This window comes from Choristoneura fumiferana, chromosome Z (assembly GCF_025370935.1).
Source record: "Choristoneura fumiferana chromosome Z, NRCan_CFum_1, whole genome shotgun sequence".
In the NCBI taxonomy this organism is placed as follows: Eukaryota; Metazoa; Arthropoda; class Insecta; order Lepidoptera; family Tortricidae; genus Choristoneura; species Choristoneura fumiferana.
This window is the reverse complement of record NC_133472.1, coordinates 45,049,450-45,070,232: the sequence shown is the minus strand read 5'-3', so window position 1 is coordinate 45,070,232 and position 20,783 is coordinate 45,049,450. Positions and strand designations below refer to the sequence as shown.

At 39.1% G+C, this 20,783-nt stretch overlaps 1 protein-coding gene across 4 annotated transcripts in view; it reads right to left on the bottom strand.

Annotated features, from left to right (window-relative positions):
- Positions 1 to 404: 404 nt before the first annotated feature.
- Positions 405 to 20,783, bottom strand: part of Ae2 (anion exchange protein Ae2) — a 130,972-nt gene continuing 110,593 nt past the window's right edge. For all 4 annotated transcript variants that reach the window (XM_074101310.1, XM_074101302.1, XM_074101317.1 and 1 more), the window contains 6 exons: positions 20,163 to 20,410; positions 18,275 to 18,415; positions 12,218 to 12,291; positions 10,607 to 10,815; positions 9,338 to 9,508; positions 405 to 8,511 (listed from right to left, as the gene is read on the bottom strand). In XM_074101310.1, the coding sequence (XP_073957411.1) occupies positions 8,440 to 8,511; positions 9,338 to 9,508; positions 10,607 to 10,815; positions 12,218 to 12,291; positions 18,275 to 18,415; positions 20,163 to 20,410 (915 nt within the window). In that variant the 3' untranslated portion in view covers positions 405 to 8,439. The remainder of the gene's footprint in view (positions 8,512 to 9,337; positions 9,509 to 10,606; positions 10,816 to 12,217; positions 12,292 to 18,274; positions 18,416 to 20,162; positions 20,411 to 20,783) is intronic.

Below are 20,783 nucleotides of genomic sequence, written 5' to 3'. Positions count from 1 at the left end.
GCCACTGCTGTGCGGAAACACACTCGATGACGACTATGATCGTGGGAAGTGGCGAGGAAAAGAGGAAAAATGTGTCTGCGTTACTCGCCATGCCGCATTCCTTGGTATTCGTTACTTCCTCTTTGTGCTTCTTCTTAAATTTTTGTCTGCGACTCGAGAAAATACGAGCTTCAGAAAGAGTAGAGCATTAAGTAGGTATGTGGATGTTTTACTCTAAGTTCAATATTGCTACTTAATTACACAATATAAAAGTTCGCGGCGCAGCACAAAGATGTTGAAAAAGGTTAAAATTGTTAGTTGTCTGTCAAAATAACGATCGTAACTCCATACTGCGAGGGTAAAACTCATCATTTTTGTACTATAATATAATAAGAAATAAAAAAATAATAAAATACCAACTTCATCAATATTTTTTATAAATTTAAGTACATCTCATCACAAAACAGCCCAAGGCGCGTTTTTAGTAGAAGTCGATCGCGGCGGTTACTAAATATGTGCGTTTTTGTTACATTACAAAGAACTGTGCACGCAGAACTCCGGCCCTCTTTCTGTTGTCGGGTTAATGGTAGCCATACACGTTACGGTTTACCGGAGAGGTCTACCTGTGTAGATGTACCTGCGCAGGTCGACCGGAGCATGGTATGCTGTATGCCGATCGACCTGTGCAGTTTTTTTTACCTGCGCAGGCGTCGTAAATCGATTTTGCTCTGGTCGCATCTGTGAACCTGTGCGTGTGTGCGTACCTGCGTTTTTCTTTTTAATAACCAATGCTTACACAACTGTTATCGCTTCCTTTTCAATGTTCTTGTATCGTTTTTCCTCAACGTGCCCATAAGAATAATATGCGTATATTATACGCTAGTACAGTCACCAGCATTAATATCTGCCACAGCGGAGCGTGCAAAAATATCTGACACGTCCTTCCGGCCTTAGAAATAGAGTCTTATCAGATATTTATGCACGCTTGTTGTGTCATATATTGGTGCTGGTGACTGTACCGGACCTGTGCAGGCAAACCTGCACAGGTAACTTGTGCAGTGGACCGTAACGTGTATGGCTGGCTGAAGTCCTCAAGGTTCTCGGAAATGATCTGAACCGATCGGGGCTCATCGGGTGGCGACGTATCCTAACTTATAGCCAAATGTATTGAATGAATCCGCCCGCTATAAAGACGGGCTGTTTTATAGATGTGTCTAATACAAAATGATAAGTAAATACCTAATACACCTGTGAACCGAAACTCATATTAAATTTTGTTCAGTTTAATTCTCGTATTATAAGATTTATAAGTTTTTGACACTAACTCGTCATTATGGCGTTCACTTAGACGTGCCAATAACTATGGGCAAAATTGGCAGCACTTCCAGAGGCTGTATTGTCTTGTCTCACACGCTGACGCTCGCGATCGCATTCACCATCTCTTTCTACCCTCATCTTATGCCATGCGACGTGCGAACTCGTTTCAGCATGACGTGTTTAATACGAGAGTGAGAGAGACGGTACGATACGAACTTTGGAGTAGGCCCTCAGACGTCTGTTTCGACAAGCAAAAGTCACGATTCCATTGTCAAACTCATGTGTAAAAATAATTTCAGATTGTGTTTTCATTTTACAAAAGCGAAAAGTAATTACTTAAGTACCTATGACAGAAGATGGTGGAAGCGTTACATTCTGCCATAAATGATCGAACAGGTCTGTTTTTTTTAGTTGTGTGCGTGATTTGGGTTGCATTCGCGTGACAGTTTCGTTTTAAATACCGTTTAACGTGGCAATTTTACCTTCTCTAAGCAACTTTGCCAGTAGTGACTCTGTAGTAACGAAATTAATTAATCGGGCATTAGAAACTCCCTTTGAAACCTGTTTTTATCAAGAATTACTGCCAACCGATTTCATTTAGTAATCACACTATCTCTAGACGAGAAGCACACTATGGCAAAGTTGCTTATAGTGGGTAAAGTTGTCACGCTTGACGGTGAACGTTTGTGGGAATGCAACAAATTTTAACACGAGAAAACGTGTGCTGTTCGTGATATTTCGTCCCCGCTGAAATAGTCCAAACAGCTAAATACATCTTCCGTCATAAATGTCTTAAAAAAGATGTAATTATGGATTCATGAGTTGGTAATAACTTTAATAACAGAAGCCGGAACATTACAATAATATATTTTTTAGCTTTTTGATTGTTTTTTACTACAAATTTATTCAGTTAAACTGAGTCACTTACTTGGAACGTTTACTTATAATTAACAATACACTGGCACACATAAATATTCATAACATTTATGTATTTAATTTAACATATCAAATCAAATATCGTATCTAAGACATCAGGAATGTCCTCAAATAGAGCAACAGTTTAATTTTACTTAATGTAAATAGTCCAGTTACATTATAAAACCTGATATAATATTATAATAATATAATATAAAATACAATTTCCTAGTTTCAATTGTGCTATATTTGCATACACTTATAAAAGTGTCATATATACATATTTTTTTACCTACATACTAACATCACACTGAATTTAAGTACCTAATTACTTACAAGGAAAGGTACCCAAATTCGGCTGTGATTTGTTTTATTTTTATATATGTTGGAGATTAGTGTAAAATAACGGTCACAATTTTTTTTTAGCTGCCCAAAGTCCTCCGCTGAAATAATAAAACACCGGACCATTATTTTTTCATGTTCTCCAACATATAATCAAGCCAGTAATTTGCTTTAACAGCACTTTCTACAGACGTTAGAGGGTTTGCTCACTTTTTAGTACTTTGGAGGTAAATTTCTCCGAATAGGTTGAAGGGCAGCTAAAAAAAAATACGTGTCCGTTATTACTCTCTAACATATATGTATACAAAAATCGGATCGGCTATACAAATCGGAGCCGGACAGTCGGGTACCTTTCCTTGTTAGTAGTAAACTATAATTTAACAAGTTATAAATAGTAAATGTACCGTTATTATTTAGTTTGAAGCTTTTAAATATTAACGTATCTATAACCGTATAATCTTACCATAAATATAAAATAAATAATAAATAATGCTTTATTATTTGATTGTCTATCTTATACGCGAACCAAACGCGAACGATTGAAATTGACAGTTACGTTTTAAGATTAAGTTACTAATACTAAATAAAACATTTTAAGTTATTAACTAATACGTTTATTTTTTTTAAAACATTGTCGTGGACGGTACTTCACAATGGCGTTGTCTTTACAAACTCATTTTTAAAGTTTCAAATCGATTGGATAATTTCCTGGTAAAGTGGAATAAAAGTGTTCAAAAGTTTAAATACCTAATTAAATACAGAACAGTTAGCCTGCTACTACAATACCACGCACCGGTTTCAATTTGAAGATTTTTCTTTCAAATCAATTTAATTTCACTGTAAGAGTAAATAAACTTTATTTGGCACCTAAACTTTGGCTCAATACAAACAAATTATTTTGGTGTCACTTTAGTACCTATCAAACTGGAGTTTTTTTTCCTGTGAGGTAAACGTTTATGCATAATCATTTAATCATTCTTCATGCACTTACAGACGTCAAATTACGTTTAAACACACTGACGGCACTACGAAATAGAAAACAGGTTATGCGCCCCCATACCCGTTTATATATGGCTCTCTTTGATAATACAATCACGATCTTTAATTTGCAACTCGCTCAATGTCGAATATTTGTTATCTCATCTTGTGTGACGATTCAAAGTATTTTCATAACAAAATGGATGACAAAGATCGTGACCGTATATTAACACTAGCAATACTTTTAACAGGTTCCCTGTCCCATGAGGCACATGTGCCTGATAGCCAGTGATGTAAATAATGCAATTGTTTTTAAATTTTTGTACGTATTATATTATATACTCAGCGGCGCAAAATTTGGCCCACTCTACATACAAAATTACCTATTACTGCATACATTTGAGGGCCAGATTTTTTGCCGCTCAGTATATTATTTTTATTCTTAAACCACATTTAGATAACCAATGAAAGTTATTACGGGGATATTGCATTACTTTATCATTACTATGGGGACGAGTCAAAAGAACGTTGCACATTGCTCCGAGACAGGGAACCTGTTAAGCACGTATAGAGGACCAAGAAATTCTTATACCACCCTGAGGTTCAATGTGAGTTTTATGGCTTAGAATATCGAAGGCTATAGTTTCAATTATAAGTTAATGTGACAATCAGCCATAATTGTATTTACTCTGATGTAGGAAAATCGTAAAAGATGGCGTAGAACTTACTCGGTCGACCATGAGCAGCTACTTATAAATATAATAATGAAGCGCAGCTGGTTCTCAAGGCAATGCAGCATAGTACATGCAAGGTGTCACATGCTTACACAAACCTAATTAAGCAGAGTGACTACAGACTGCGTATACTGGACTGGTTTCCGTCATGTTTGAGATTGTCCATATTTGTTTTGATACTTTTAAGGGATAAAACCGACTACTATTTACCCTGCTTTTTTAACAAGCTCAATTTGTAGAATTCTGTAAATAATATTATGTATTGTATTGTACTACACGATTGTAATAATTATCTTAATTAATATATATTTGAACTACGTTAACACATTAACACTATTAAAGAGTCCTTTGTAAAAAGGTTTGCCTTACCTAATTTCACTTTACGTCTTCATTTTCTAGTATAAATAAATAAATTATATCTTAGGTTTAATATGAACCATTTTAAACACCTTATTATACGACACGACTTCATGATATATATATATCTTTAAGGGACTTAGAATATAGAATAAGTCGGAAGCCACGTAAATTTCTATCACTGAAGACAACGCTCATAGAGAATAACATCATGGTTTGACAATCAGTCTTTCAGCGATATACAATTTTAATTCAAAATAAGTACTTCAAACGTGGCAATTTGTTCTTTTGTCGGAAGTATATCTTTGCAGTTGACCATTGCAAGTTAAATGGACTCCGTACGGAGTCCGCTTCTCTTACAATGGAAAAGTGACATGAAAGGTCTACGGGCAAAGTTGCAAACAAAAAGGCAAAGTTGCAATATTTGACGGTAGGTTATAATATTGTCCATACCATTAACATTTCACCCGTTTTACAACCTTCAATGTTTTGACTGAGCAACGAAGATTGTAATTCAGATTTCGGTTTGATCTTCTATAGTCTAAGTCAAGAAGTGTAACGTATTTATTAGAATTCGGAGAGTTTAAGAGCCACTTAAGCACATATGAAATGAGCAAAAGTTTGATTCATTTATTTAGATACCTATCTATTATAGTACTACGTTACAAATAAATATGCACATACCTAATGATTAATTTGGTTACATCATTCAAAGGTTTACTGTCTTGCCTGTTACTGTTGCTGACGTGAAGACCAATAATACGGTTTTACAAAAGTTCTTTGGCCATAGAGTATTTGACAACATTGCCCATTCATTTTAAAACGCGGCTCTGATAGTTTTAGGTTTTATAAACATTCATTTGTACCCAGAAAACCAAATAAAATGTCAACTGCTTTTATATAGATAAATAGGTGGTCAATCGAGTTGACTATTTAATAAATTACAGCGTTATGACAGCTTATAAAAAGTATGTCAACGAGGGTTTTAAAAAATTTCAACGAAGTTTTCTGTGACAGGGTCGGCCCTAGTATTGTGAGGTGAATTTGACAGGTTTGACATTTGTGTAATATTTGTGATCGGTTGAATAACTAAAAATGACAATCGCAAACAACACTGCAACGCAAACGGACCGCACGAAACTAACGCCATCTAGCGATTTTTCGCCTGTTGGTCGGAGCTGTCAAATAACTTCTTGTTTCCAGCTCATGGTCAAATCATGCGCATACGACAGCGGCATATTTATTTGCTACGTTTTCAAATTAGGCAACGTTCACACTTCAACACCCGGTATGGAAGTGTGAAAGCTGCCTTAAAATTTACAAGCTAATAATTTAAATCTTATGGCAAACACTTCGACACCCTGGTCTACTATACTAAGGAACTAAATTGCATAAATACTCACACTTTAACCGTCTAAGCACCATTGCAGCATACAAAAATTAATGCAAGTTGTATATGGTTCGAACAACTATAATTATCATAGGGTGATGGATTTGTAGCCGCACTTGCTCTTGACGCCTATAGGCGTCGCTTGCATTCTACAGGTTAAAGTATGAAAGCTTACACGATACAGTTACCTTGTCACAGTGTAATACAGTTTAAATATACTATAGTAACGATCACACTTTGGAGTCCTTTTACAATAAGAACTATGTCTACCGTTAAGCTTTCGTACATCGAACGTTTCAATATGTATCTCTAAGAAGCTCTGTATAAATAATGTCTTAGTTTTTAAAATCTTTATATTATCATCATCACGTAAGTTACCAAGTTTATATACCAATTATATATACAAATCAACACACGTAAAAAGAGGTCCCGCAGTGAGCGAGATACGGACCAAATTGGCGGCGGAGCAGTGGGGGACGCGGGAGGTCACTCCATTGGCTTGCTAGTTGTCAGATGCGCAAACGTATCCCCTCCACTAGCCAGACTCAGGCCCAGAGCACTTTTTACGTGCGTTGACTTGTACAGGGCTTTTATCGAAAATTACATTTATCATAGCATACTTATTTGTTTTTATAATAAATTAGAGGGTTTCCGTGAAAGGTTATCGTGAGTTTGACTTTGACATTTATGTCACGTTTGTGCCCGGCTCACATTACTTATGTCACGTCTGTGCTTGGTTCACATTATTCCAGTAAAATTGTGCCAGTGGCGATACATTGCGGGGTCACAATCCAAACGAGACACAAGATCGATCGAGCCAGTGGCGTAACTATAGGGTGGCAGGGCTGGCAAAATGCCACAGACCCCCGACCCAAGAGGGCCCCGGCCCAAGTGGCCGCGAGCTCAGAAATATTGTTTTAACATTGTACCTAAGTCGTGACGATTTTTACTGATAGGGCCCCACTATATAGTACTATATAGTCTAAGGCCCCATCAAAAGAATTTGCCACTGGAACGGTATTACTGGAATAATGTGAACCGGGCATTAAATAAAGTGCAAACGATACTAACGCCATCTAGCGATACCTTTTTATGAAATATCAGGAAACCCTAATTGAAAATCTTTTTTGAATATCATTCTATTACACATAAAACACGCCAGTAGGCAAAAGGGCTTAACCGAAAAAACGATATTATACAACTTTATACATTGCATACTTACTTTTGCATTGCCAAAGTCTTCAAAAAATTGGTAATGCATTTTGAGCTTCATGATACATATACCTTCAGCTGACCTTCAGAGAAAAAACATTACATCAATCCGTAAGTATTAAGACATCTTCCAAACTTCAAAATATTACCTAATATTAAAATACTATTCATTATACAGACAATATTATGGGAAATTTTAAAAAGTACTACAGTCTGTTGCTTCAAATATTTAATCGACTAAAACCAACCATGTATTTTGCTTATACTATGCTTTTAACTTTCCTTTTGCTTTCATTCCGAACAAACTCGGGCCTAAATCACACCTTTCATATAGCTTTAAATCACCTCGACGTTTCGGCCGGACTGCAGTGGCCGTGTTCTCTTAAGGCAAAAGGAGCTATTAAAAAAAAAACACTTTTTAGTTATTAATACCATCTGATACAGAATTTCTTAAGCTACACAAATGGTAATCGTTCGTTTTTTGAGATACCGCCTTTTGTCATAAGAGGGCAGACTACCAATTTTAAGAATACCTACTAGTTATCCAAGGGAAAGGCCTTTGTCCAACAGTGGGGCATTACCACTAATAAAAAAAGTTATCAATGTCATTATCATAAAATGATCCGGAAACTTTCTGTCAGATATTGGATAAGTTAGACTGAGCACCGTCATTAGTTAAAAAAAAACAACGAAAATTTATGTGACAGGTTATAGTCGGCGCTACTATCGAAAGGTCCATTTAACACCCTTGACACTAGTGTCACGTTTGTGATACCGTCTAAAAAGGTACGCTTAAGGCCCGAGCGTATTAGGAATGGTTACTTATTATAATAATATAACTACGTCCGTGAAAAACACAGTTGTAAAGCCTGTTTCAACTTTTAACCACCGCCGCTTTTCTCTAGTAGGCAAACCTTGGCTTATCGGTGATACTTGGTAATTCGGCGATACAGTATCACTGATACTGCTTTATTATCTTATAAAATCGATAAATCGATGGCTGCTGTCAGTTTTGATGCTCGCAAATCTTAAATCCGGTTTGCCAGCACTATTGTGAGCTCAACATAAGATAATAACGCAGTATCACCGAATTACCAAGTATCACCGATAAGCCAAGGTTTCCTCTACTAAGATGATGCTCTAAGACGGAATATTTATCCTAGACACATTTTCTACTTCTTAAGCTACGTCCACACGGTGAAATGGCTGCTGGATCTAAGGAAGAGGTGCTTCCTCGTAAAAGTCTGGTTCGTCGTCCTTGTCGATGTCTTTCTGAGCACCATCAAGCTGTAACGAAAGAGTTTGAAGTATTTAATAATGGTTAATTACATCTTTATATTACCCTAGTTTTTTTTTTAATTTTCCAAATCTTCTTTCATAAGAACCTTCTCTTGATAATATAGCAAACACAACAAAAAAAGAATTAGCGAAATCGGTACAGCCGTTCACGCGTGATGCCATGACCAAGGGAAATAGGGATTCATTTTTATATATTAAAAATAAAAGATTACTTTTACATTACATAGAACATAAATAAAAGTCGCTTTCCACCGTCTGTGCCCTATTTAGATAGGTAGATACCATTGGCCAAATAAATGGTCTATAATTTTTTAAACAAGGTCCTATGAAATGAATATAATCGCTTAAGTCGAACTTTCAAGTTGACAGACACAATTATAAACTTTAGGGTGGTAGACCACATATTCGTCTGATGGTACCTGTACCTACCCTTAGGTACCATCAAACAATGACATGACCAAAGATTATTAGTACCAACCTAAAGAAATCATGATACATTTATAAGTAACAAAATAACATGATATTTACATCCATAGTACCTAACGATAGAGCTATATTTCCAAAAATGTAATTTGAAATAATATGATATTATGACATTTAAGATATTTACTCAAAAAACTGTTTACGGTTTTGTGCTAGTGCGCTGCACTCTGAAGGCAGAAAATTGCAGTAATATTCCCTATTCCACCACCACTCCCACTCCCACTCTTACTCCCAATCCTACTCCAACTACCTCTCCCACTACATTCCCACGCCTATTCTCACTCCCATTCAAATTCCCACTCCTCTCCAAAAGAAAAACAGCACAACTCACCGCACGCAATTGTAAAGGCGTGAACAGGTAAACAAGCGACATGCGCAGTGGCACCATCATCACCAAGAAGAAGGGCAGAGCGAGAGAGAAGCGCGACGACTTCACCGTGAACAGGATGAGGATGCCCACGATCTGGATCACCGTGTAGAGGTGCATCTTGAACGTTGGTACCTGGGGAACCACAGAACAGGATTAAAATTTTATAAAAAATAAATTGTCTATTGGCTGACCCGAATTATAAAAAACCTCGCCATATTCCGGAAAACCAATAGAACTAATTTCATGCACTGGTAACACTAAATTTAAAGGTCATCTGCTATTGCTGTCAAAGTTTAACGTTGTTTGCGAGTGGTATTTTAGTGTTATTTTGTGTTTTTGTGCGTTGAAATTCCGAAGATTATCCATAGCCTTCGAAGGAAAATAATTCACAATGTATAAAAGTATTTTTCATAGAAAAAGTCAGAGGGATTAGAAAATATTCCTTTAAATAACATCACCGACACCGTTGTCAATATGACTGGTAGGTAGGTATTGTACGAGTATAGTAAGTGTAAAGAGTGTTGCAATATAAAACGTAGAAGTGCTGCCCTCGCGTCAGGTTTTTTATATTCCTGGTCAGCCTTTACACAACTTGGTCCATAATGCACAATTGTTATTTTTAGATACTGTTATTAAGTATTAAGAGAAAACCTTGGCTTCTCGGTAATCGGTGATACTCTGGTAATTCGGTGATACGCCGTTATTATCTTCCGCCGAGCTCACCTAACAGACTAAGTCTTCTCATTCTGAGAGGAGGCCTGTGCCCAGCAGTGGGACGTATATAAGCTGGAATGATGATGATGAAGCAGCAGAGGCCTTATTGATTGCCTAATACACTTGTAATCACAATCGTTTTCATCACTTCTTTCTGCCACACGGTGTAAGACGAGGGTAGAAAGAGATGGCGAATGTAATCGCGAGCGTCAGTGTTTGACAATACGGCTATAGAAGCTCATGTCAGTTTCTAATAGAAAAACAGGGTCGGTATTTCCATGTCGGTATTATCCGGGCCGGTAAAGAGTGTCACCTGTCAAAACGAACGAGTCGGACACAAATTCTTTTTTTTTATCTTATGTTCTGGGCTATGGAACAACCCGTAACCGACCGGACTATCGTAATTTGGCGGTTAAAAACGTAATAAAAGTTTCAAGTGTTTCTAAAATTTTCATCCATTCTCCATTGTGAAGTGTAGGTACCCCGGCACTTCCAATCCTCCAAAGCCCAACTCACCCGTCTGACATACGGCACTTGGGCGTGGTGCTTGACAGGCTTAAGCAGCAATATACAGCGGTCCCAGAACTGTATGCCGCCGAGCGCTGATATGCCCATGTACAGGAACACTCCGAAGAGTACGGCCATCGGCACCAGCTTTAGTAGACTGGAGGCGAGCACCGAGATGCCGACCAGGAGTGAGACGAGCAGACCGGTGAGACGTTGCTCTGTGGGAGGATGTTGTTAGTTTCTGGTTATGTATCTTAAAAGGTATTCCTTTAGTAGTGTTATAAAACTAACTAAGCTTTTGCCCTCGGGAACTGTGCATTTTCAGGGATAAAAAGTAGCCTATGTCACTCTCTGGCCCATAAACAATCTCTATGCCAAAAATCACGTTTGTATGCCAAACATACAAACACACTTTCGCATTTAATTACGAGTAGTATGGAAGTATGGATTGTTCCGTAATTAATGAATACCTTCAAATTTAAGGTAATTAATTATAAGAGTTAGCCAATTTTCTAAAGTCGATAATCTCGAGTAGAAGCTTAGCCTTGAGAACTACGAGTTTCATAGCCTTCATGGCCATTTCAGCGGGTTAAAGCCAGTACTACCTGCCTCCAACCAGTAAGTAGGTAGTCTTGAATAGGCCTAGCCTAAAGGGCTAAAAGTTTTTATAGGCTTTTAGCCTCTCAAGCCCCTAAATTGGACGCTGTTTTGCAATACTGAGTCAATCCGCTATCATTTGGCAATACAATATCAACTGTTAAAATTATTTTCTAAGGGTTGACATTGTATTGCAGAATTAATCAGGGTTGACATACTATTGCATAACAGCGTCCAATTAAGAGTCTAGCCACCAAAAAAACCGGCCAAGAGCGTGTCGGACACGCCCAAAATAGGGTTCCGTAGCCATTACGAAAAGATTAAGTAATTTTTCTAAGGATTTCGTATTTTATACGGAATCTTCTAAGTTTAGGTATATTTTATACCTTAGGCTGCTATTTACTCTTAAACTACCAATCATTCTCAAGCAAACTTAGCCGTTATAGTTTTAGTTAGTTTATATTTTTCGTTATAGTTTTCCTTGAAAGTTTGATATACTTACTACCATCCTGAATTTTTTCAAAATTTTCCACCCACCGGTTTAGTTTTTAGAGGGGGGAACGCTCGATTTTAATGAGAATTTGCACTTTAAAGTTGAATATTTCGCAAACAATTCACTAAATCGAAAAATCGTTTTAGCAAACCCCTAATGGTTTTAAACGACATATCCAACGATACCCCACACTATAGGGTTGGATGCGAAAAAAAATCACCCCCACTTTAGCCACTTTACCCACTTTAATTTTTTTTTACTTTTTTATTGTACCATTTTATCGGCATAGTTTACATATAGATCCGTGCAAAATTACAGCTTTCTAGCATTTATAGTCCGTTTTTGCCATTTTGGCTCCGGAACCCTAAAAAGGCTAAAAGCCTATAGCCCTCGGGAACACTAGTTTCGACGTGAATGTTACCATGGCAACAAGCTAGGTTCACTATAAAGTTGATTGATCCACTTCTGCAACGGCGCGTGAAAACAAAAATGACCATCTATGAAAACAGTTCCCGAATGTGACCACGTACCTTTAACTTCGACGACGTGCGGCTTGTCTCCGGGTGCGTGTGTGGTGGACATAACGGTCAAGGCCGAAACGTGGCTGAAAATTTGAATGAAAAAACCATTATTATTATTAGGTACTAAAACTAGGCTTTAGCCGCGGCTTTGCACTTGTAATCCATAGATCTGGCAGTTGAATTGAAATCTTGGGATTGTACTAAATAAGTGGTCTATCAATTTTTAAACAAGTTCCTATCAAATGAATAGGTATGTAGCTAAAGTCGAACTTTCAAGTTGACAGTCACGTCTATTAGCATTTTTGTTTTATGACATGCAAACGATTATCAACTTTAGTGTGGTAGACCACATATATGTCTGATGGTACCATGGAAATTCCCTAAAATTGCATCGGGATTCTCATAATTGACGTTGCATAATAAGCCCAGTCTTTGTGATTTCAAGATTGAATCCCTACCCCATGGGAATATGGGGATACAATTTAGCGTAAGTGTTATTCCAGATTCAGAGGACAGAAGACATACCATATTTCATCCAAATCCACCCAGTCGTTTCAGCGTGAAGGAGTAACAAACATACCCACACACAAGTACTTACACAATTTATACTTTAAAATATTAGTAGGATACCTGAGGATTATAGAAAAGACAACACTCATGCGCTAGCGGGTGCACTGCGCGGGCGCAGCTAGCGCTGCTCATACTATTGTCACAGTATAACAAGTTTCCCTACAGTAATCCGACGGAGACGTCTAGACAGAGCAATCGTGCGGGGCGTGAGGGGTGAGACGCGGGTGGGAGGAGCCCCAGCTGCATACTTCGCCGTTCTTAGTAGCTTGGGACAAATCTTCTAGGGCTATCGCTTTTTTTAACATTTAAATTTATAATGAAATTTATTATGGTGCATACGACATGTACTGTGGGTGCGTGCAAATCATCATCTCGCATAAATAAAGAACTAAGATTTCATCTATTATAATTATACTTATTTATTTTTTATGTAATTCAATTCAATAACAGGAACTTTAAGTCCGTTAAGTCTAGAAACCGAAAGTATTTGTCGGTTACTAATCTCATCATCATCATCCCAGCCTATATACGTCCCACTGCTGGGCACAGGCCTCCTATCAGAACAAGAGGGCTTGGGCCATAGTTCCCACGCAGGCCCAGTGCGGATTGGGAACTTCACACGCACCATTGAATTGCTTCGCAGGTTTGTGCAGGTTTCCTCACGATGTTTTCCTTCACCGCATAGCTCGTGGTAAATTTCAAATGTAATTCCGCACATGAATTTCGAAAAACTCAGAGATGCGAGCCGGGGTTTAAACCCACGACCCTCTGCTTGAGAGGCGATAGGTCAAACCATTAGGCCACCACGGCGTTGGTTACTAATCTATGAAAATATATTTTGGCAAAAAAAAGCTTTTTTTTATAATTTTGATAATTCTTACCCCTAGTAAGTTTGCCACCCCTAATTCATTTTGTTTCATATAATTTCACAAAACCACTATGTACCGATTCGTAAAAGACATCTACCTTCCAAATTTAAAATTTGTGACAATCCTTCCTTACTTACTTGCGTAAATACCTATACAGGCTCGCTCAACTTCAAAGGCGTCGGGCTTTGCTGGCAACACTAGCCTGAGAAGATCAATTTAAACAGTTCTATGTTATTATAATTATTTAATTATCTAAAAACATAATAAAAGTGACATAAATAATTATTATTGAAAATTGACGTACATATTTACAAAAATTAAATAAAACAACGGTTAAAAATGGCACCGGCGAAGCAAAAATCGGGAACAACAACGGCGGCGGCGGTTGAAAGGATGGTTGACGTTGTTTTGAATTTGGAGACTGAGGTCAGTGAAATTAAAAGAGAGTTGATGAGCTGCAAAGATCTAATTAGCGAGCAGCAAACATTATTAACTCACCAATACAGATGCATTCAAACTATTTTGAATGCAATAGTAAGCAGTCACCAGCCACTTAGTATGGCACAACAGACATCACTCAATGACTCAGGTCCAGCAGGAATAATATGCCTTAACGGTGAAACTCCTGCCGTCAAAAAGCGGAACTTGTCGTTGACCGGAGAACCGCTGATGGTATCGATGGGCGCAAAACCGCCAGTGGGGCCTGTACTCGTGAGCCCTGTCCCCACACCCAGGATACCGCGAACCCGCGCCGGTCGTGCTGCTGACAACGAGCAAGGCCAGAGTCGTCAACCAGCCACTGACAAGGATGGGCAGCCAGCGTCAGCTATCTTCGGCTCCGCAACTATGAACGACCCAGCTACATCGTTGTTTGGTCGTGTGCCGCCGGGCCAGCAGCCCAGCGGCGGGGCCGGGCCCATTCCATTGGTTGGGAAGCCCTCGAAGTCGGTTGAATTGCGTGCGGCCCCCCCGCGTCACAGTAGTTTGCACGTCTTCAACCTCAGCCAGGAGACTACCGTGGAGGACATAACTCAACACATTGCGACGAAAATGGGCTTAAAGGATGCTACCTGTGTTAAGCTCAATGTGACTAGGGGCCAATATTCATCTTTTCGTCTTGATGTTCCAGCTGATAAGGTTGGAATAGTGAAGAATTCCGCAAACTGGCCGGATGGTGTTTCAATACGAAGGTTTAATGTTATCACGACAAAAAACTCGAAGACGCGCACAACTCGATCGAAGCCGGCCTAACAAACGAACGAATACCTACAAGTCGTAACAAATCACATTTAAAAGTCTTACACCAAAATGTTCGCTCAATTACTGGCAAAACGGCACTATTAGAATTATTATTACGCACTGAGGACCCAAACGTTCTGGCTTGTAGTGAAATTTGGTGTAGAAAGCATGAGATTGAGCGCGTGGGACTGTGTGGCTACGAGCTAGCTAATTACTACTGCCGGACATCAATCGAGCACGGTGGCGTCGCTCTGTACGTAAAAACCGGTACCTCGTATAAAAAACGGAGCGACCTACACACCGTAGCCGTTCAATTTCATTGCGAGTTATGTGCAATAGAAATAATAAATTGTAAAGTTATAATAATTGGTATGTATAGAACTGGTAATGGAGATTTTGACATTTATTTAAATAGATTGGAATTACTTTTAAGTAGGTTAAGTGACGAAAACAAAAGGTTCATTTTGGTTGGCGACATAAACGTGGATTATTCTCGGGAAAACTGTTTGAAACGTCGTTTAAATGACGTTCTTAAAAGCTATGGCTCTGAGAATATTGTTCAATTCCCAACGCGAATTTCGCTCGACAGCTCAACATCAATCGACTGTGGAGTGGTACGGTGTGACAGCGGGCCGGTTACCGCGGCGCCCGTCGACACAGCTATCAGTGACCATAACGCTCAGCGATACGTACTAACTGTGGAACAGAAACAATACTGCCCTACACAGACGACTATTGAACGAAGAGTGACTTCTAATGAATCAAATTATTTATTTTACATTGACATTGAAAGATACAATTGGAATTTTATTTATAATAACGACATTGACATTCATGAAAAATTTAATAAATTAATTAGGATTATCATATATTACATTAATATTCATTTCCCTTTAAAAAAACTAAAAATTAAGAATAAACAACCTGCCCCATGGCTCACGGATGAGATTAATGAATACATGCGTAAATTTAATGATTTTAATGAGATCCTTCGGCAGTATCCTGATGAGGAGATTATTGCAGAATGCAGAGCCCACCTTGTGGAACTTATCAAGTCTGCGACATTAACTGCGCGCAAACAGTACAACCACCAACGTCTTGATGCGAGTAAAAATCCTTCCAAGGAAATATGGCGCATCATAAATGATGAAATATCCTTGAAGCAGAGGGGTGGGACCATATCTATTAAGGATGATACTGACACAAATGTGCCTGACGCTGACGTACCGGATAAGTTTAATGCCCATTTTTTAACAGCTGCCTCGAACTTTACATTACAGTGCAACTATGAGAAAAGCATTGGATATTTGCGGCGCTGCTTATGTGATTTGAACATTCCTGATTTGATCTTACCTGACGTGACACGGACTGACCTCGACCTTGTACTTAGGAAAATGCTGAAGACTCGGACCACTATGGACGTTTACGACATCTCAGTGAATACTCTTCTGTCGATTTGGCCAGTATTGGCTGACAGACTGGTTACACTGATAAACGACATTTTTCGAAGTGGTATCTATCCGGATGTACTAAAAAATACGAGGGTTTGCCCCGTGTACAAAGGGAAGGGGGACATACATAAAACAGACGCATACAGACCAATTACAATAGTACCAAATTTTTCCAAGATTATTGAGAGTATCATTTCATCACACATTATGAACCACTTAGAGACTAATGACTTACTGACTGACAGACAGTTCGCCTACAGGCGCAATATGTCGACAACTCACGCTGCACACCAGATCTTTGACTCGATCATCATGAGTCTAGACAGTAAATTTAAGGTGGCCGGCATATTTTGTGACCTATCTAAGGCTTTTGACGTCATCAATAACGACCTTTTACTGACGAAACTCAAAATGTATGGTATCAGGCATAAAGTGTACGAATTGTTAGAGTCATTTTTGAAAAGTCGCAAGCAGACGGTTGAAGTAGTGATGTCGAACGGAGAAAAAATCAGGTCCAAGCCGGGTGACGTCACTATAGGTATTCCACAGGGATCCTCACTTGGAAATACACTTTTTTTAGCTTTTATAAATGACCTGCCTAGTGTTATCACTGACGGTCTCACTGTGCTCTTCGCTGATGATACTACTGTTGTAGTGAGCGCCACCACTTATGAGCAGCTAAACGACAAGATAAATAAAGTGTGTGGGCAGCTGCAGCAGTGGTTCTCAGCGAACGGGCTCATCATGAACCTCACCAAGTCGAACATCATGCTGTTCTCGGGTAGGGGTATCGTGTCACCGCCATCGATTGGTGGACCCATACCGCTATGCCAGCAGTGCAGGTTTCTGGGCTTCACACTAGATCCAAATTTGAATTGGAAGAATCACGTTGACTCCCTATGTGGCAGGTTAAGCAGTGCGGCCTATGCTTTGCGCAAATTAAAGCCCATTCTGGCAGATGATGCACTAAAGCAAGCATACTTTGCGTATTTCCACTCGTTGCTTTCGTATGGTACCATACTATGGGGAAACTCCACGGACTGTGAGCGCGTATTGGTTCTGCAGAAGCGGGCAGTGCGGGTCATTGCCGGTATCAACCAAAGGCAGTCGTGCAAAAAAATTTTCACAGAACTTGGTATCATGACCCTATCTTCGTTGTATTTGTTTCAAGTTATTATGTATACGCGCACAAACATATCTAACTTCAGTCGAATGGGCGTAGCTGGTAAGATCACTCGCAGCACGGGTCGCTTACGGGCAGTCCCTCATAGAATGGCATTAGCGGGAAAAAACCCGCGCGTTATAGGGCCCAAATACTATGAACACCTACCCTCACACCTAAAAAGCGAAAAGAACGATGAAACGTTTAGCCGTCGACTAAAAGACCTTTTGTTGGAAAAAGCGTTTTATTCCGTAAATGAATTTATGAATCTGACATTTTAATTTTATTGTTTAAATTGTTATTATTATTTCTTGTTTTTATTTTATTGTTTTTATATTGACATTTAAATTGTTACTCAATTATTGCCTAATGTATTAATCTTAACGTATCCTTGACATTTATTCTTTATATACATTTCAATGTGTTTTCAGTCTGACGATCCCTTAAGGAGAACCAGTCTAATTTTAATTGTTTACATTCACATGACATGCTTAGAATTTTATTTTTTTATAATTATTACTAATCATATTACCTTTGACGATTTCAATACAAATTCTTATAACTGACATTTATGTAAATTATAATGTAATGATGTATTGAATGAATAAATAAACTAAACTAAACTAAACTAAACTACTGTACGGAAAACTTGTTATACTGTGCTATTGTCCAACAGGCGTCCACTAGCTCCGTGCGAATGTCAGTCAGCTTAGGATTTTAGGAGCATATACTTGTCAAGAATGAGGCTCGAAAGCATGCTTTATGTCGTACGCACCTGACGCTGCGCACGGTGGCGACGCACTGCCACGGCGCTCCGAACATGCCGCAGACGCAGTTCACAAACGACATGATCACAATGTCCATGTGGAAGCCGCTACCCTTCTTCAGCTTGCGTTCCGGCTTGTCTATGATCAGCCTACAACCATTCACAATAACTTACAACACACTGCGGCAGGCAGTTGACCCACTGCAGGTCTACTACGAAACTCGAAACTCGAAGTTCGTGTGGTGCGGTCCCTCTGACACTTATACTATTTAATACGAGAGCGAGAGGGACGGTACGATACGAACTTCGAGTTACGAGTTTCGTAGTAGCCCCGCTGACGTGAAATACGATAGCTGACACAGGTGCCTGGGACAGGTGCCTAGCTGAGCTTTGCAGAGATTCACATCAAGGCTCGGATACCGGTTTTTCCAAACCGTTATCATGTACTTGGCGCAAAAGCTTTTCATTTTGGTTTCGTTCGCGAAACCGTTATTTTTAAACCGGTTTTTAAGGGAACATTTCCTTAAAGCTCTTGTCAGATTTACCGGTTTAGAACAATAAAAACCGGTTTATTCCGGCGCAGGATAAACGTCGCCGCCCGCCGCCGGCCGGCCAGCTGTCACTCGTCGAATAAACCGGTTTATTTAGGTTATAGTTAAGTTCTTAAAAACGTTCGCGTTCTTATGAAAGTTCGGAGTTAAACCGAAATAAACGGGTATTTACCGCTATTCTATAAACCGGTTCCGAGCCTTGATTCACATTGTCAGGTACAGTCGCCGTGTTAAACATTGGAGCAGTCTAAGCAGATCCTCATAAACATCTGAACACGGCTCTATAGGCACACATCGAGGCAGCTTTGATGTTTAAAATGACGACTGGTACATAATAAGTAAATTTTCACGTGTTCAGGCCCTGCTTTTATAAATAAACTGACGCATCAGAAAGCTTTGCAGCGCCCTGAGACAGTAGACATCTTTGTGACGGTAAAATTCAAGTTTCGGCGTCAAAAAAATGTCTAAATAGGTATCAAATTTTTTAAATTCGCTATGCTAGCACAAGTTGTTTAACAAATCGCTTTGCAATTATGTATTTACTAAAGTGAAAGTAACTAAAATTATCACGAGTACTCATGATGCAAAGCGGCACCTAAGATATTTTATTGAATGAGGGCTATCGTTTTTTGTCTCACTAGATGGCGCACTGTTGCGTGAGGTTTTTAAGTATGGCTTTCAAAGTCTGTTATTACGGGCGTGAAAACAAAGTTTAGATTAAAATCATATTTAATACACCAAAACCGTAGCATAAAAATATCGAGCATGCCACAGTGTTGCAAAGTCCCCGTTTTGTTCGGAAAAAAGGGAGGACAAAGGTTTCCGTAAGACAAAATTGTCTCAAAACACAGACATTATTGCCCCGGAACGCCTATTTGCCATAATTAATTTCAGATATTGCAAAATATTCACAAAATTATTCTAATTATAAATAAACCCGCGTAGCTCACCCAAAAACTATGAGATTTCACATTTCGGAGACCTCACGCTACACTAGCGCCTCTAGCGGCGAATTCATTCGCGATAGCCCTCATTGCACGAACGCCAACTGACTCCGTGTGATCCAATAAACAACTACCTACAGTACCCAGCCATAAAGATTGCAAATCGCGCACGCTTAGAATGAAACTAACGCAATCCGAAATATTCTCATTTTAAAACTAAACCAGATTTTGTTTAGCACAAAGTTCATTTTGGAAATTAGAATATTTCGAATTGTGTCACTTTCATTTTTAGCGTGCGTCGGTCTTCGGAAAAAGACAATTGGCTGTTCACGCCGATTTCCGAACACTGGCGACCGTCCATCAATCAAAAGCTTAACCCAACGCTATCCTAAAACCTCTTACTCAGCAATATGCGTCTCCATAAACACGATGATGTAGACCATGAGAGCGGGCAGCGCCATGGCGAACACCGCCCAGAAGGGGATGGTCTCCAAGCCAGGGTTGAGGGGTACCAGCCAGGAGCGTTCCGACGTCGGGTAGAGACCCTGGGGGACCTTCAGCGTGTCCGTGTAGACGGGGACCAGGTAGGCCAGGAGCACCATCAGGACGATGGCGATGGGGACGCCAAAGTCACCCAGGGCTCGACGGGCCTGCGAAAAGTAAAGGTAGAAGTCAAAGTCAAAACATCTTTCTTCAATTTAGGCTATAATATAACAAGCACTTATGAATGACAAAAATAAAATCTACCACCAGTTCGGAAAACCTCTGTTGAGATTGAGAAGAATCCGGCAAGAAACTCAACGAGGTAAGTATATATTTTTAAACAGATTGAAAAACACATCACAAGTATTTAAAACAACTACATTTTTAACATAGTAGATTCCATGATATAATCATTAACTTTATAATAGACTAGCGCCCCGCCCCGGCTCCGCACGGGTACAATTTTCAAAATAACCGTCCTTTAGAAAATCGGGTAAAAAAGTTTCACAGGCATTTCACCCACATTATTCCAGTTCGTTT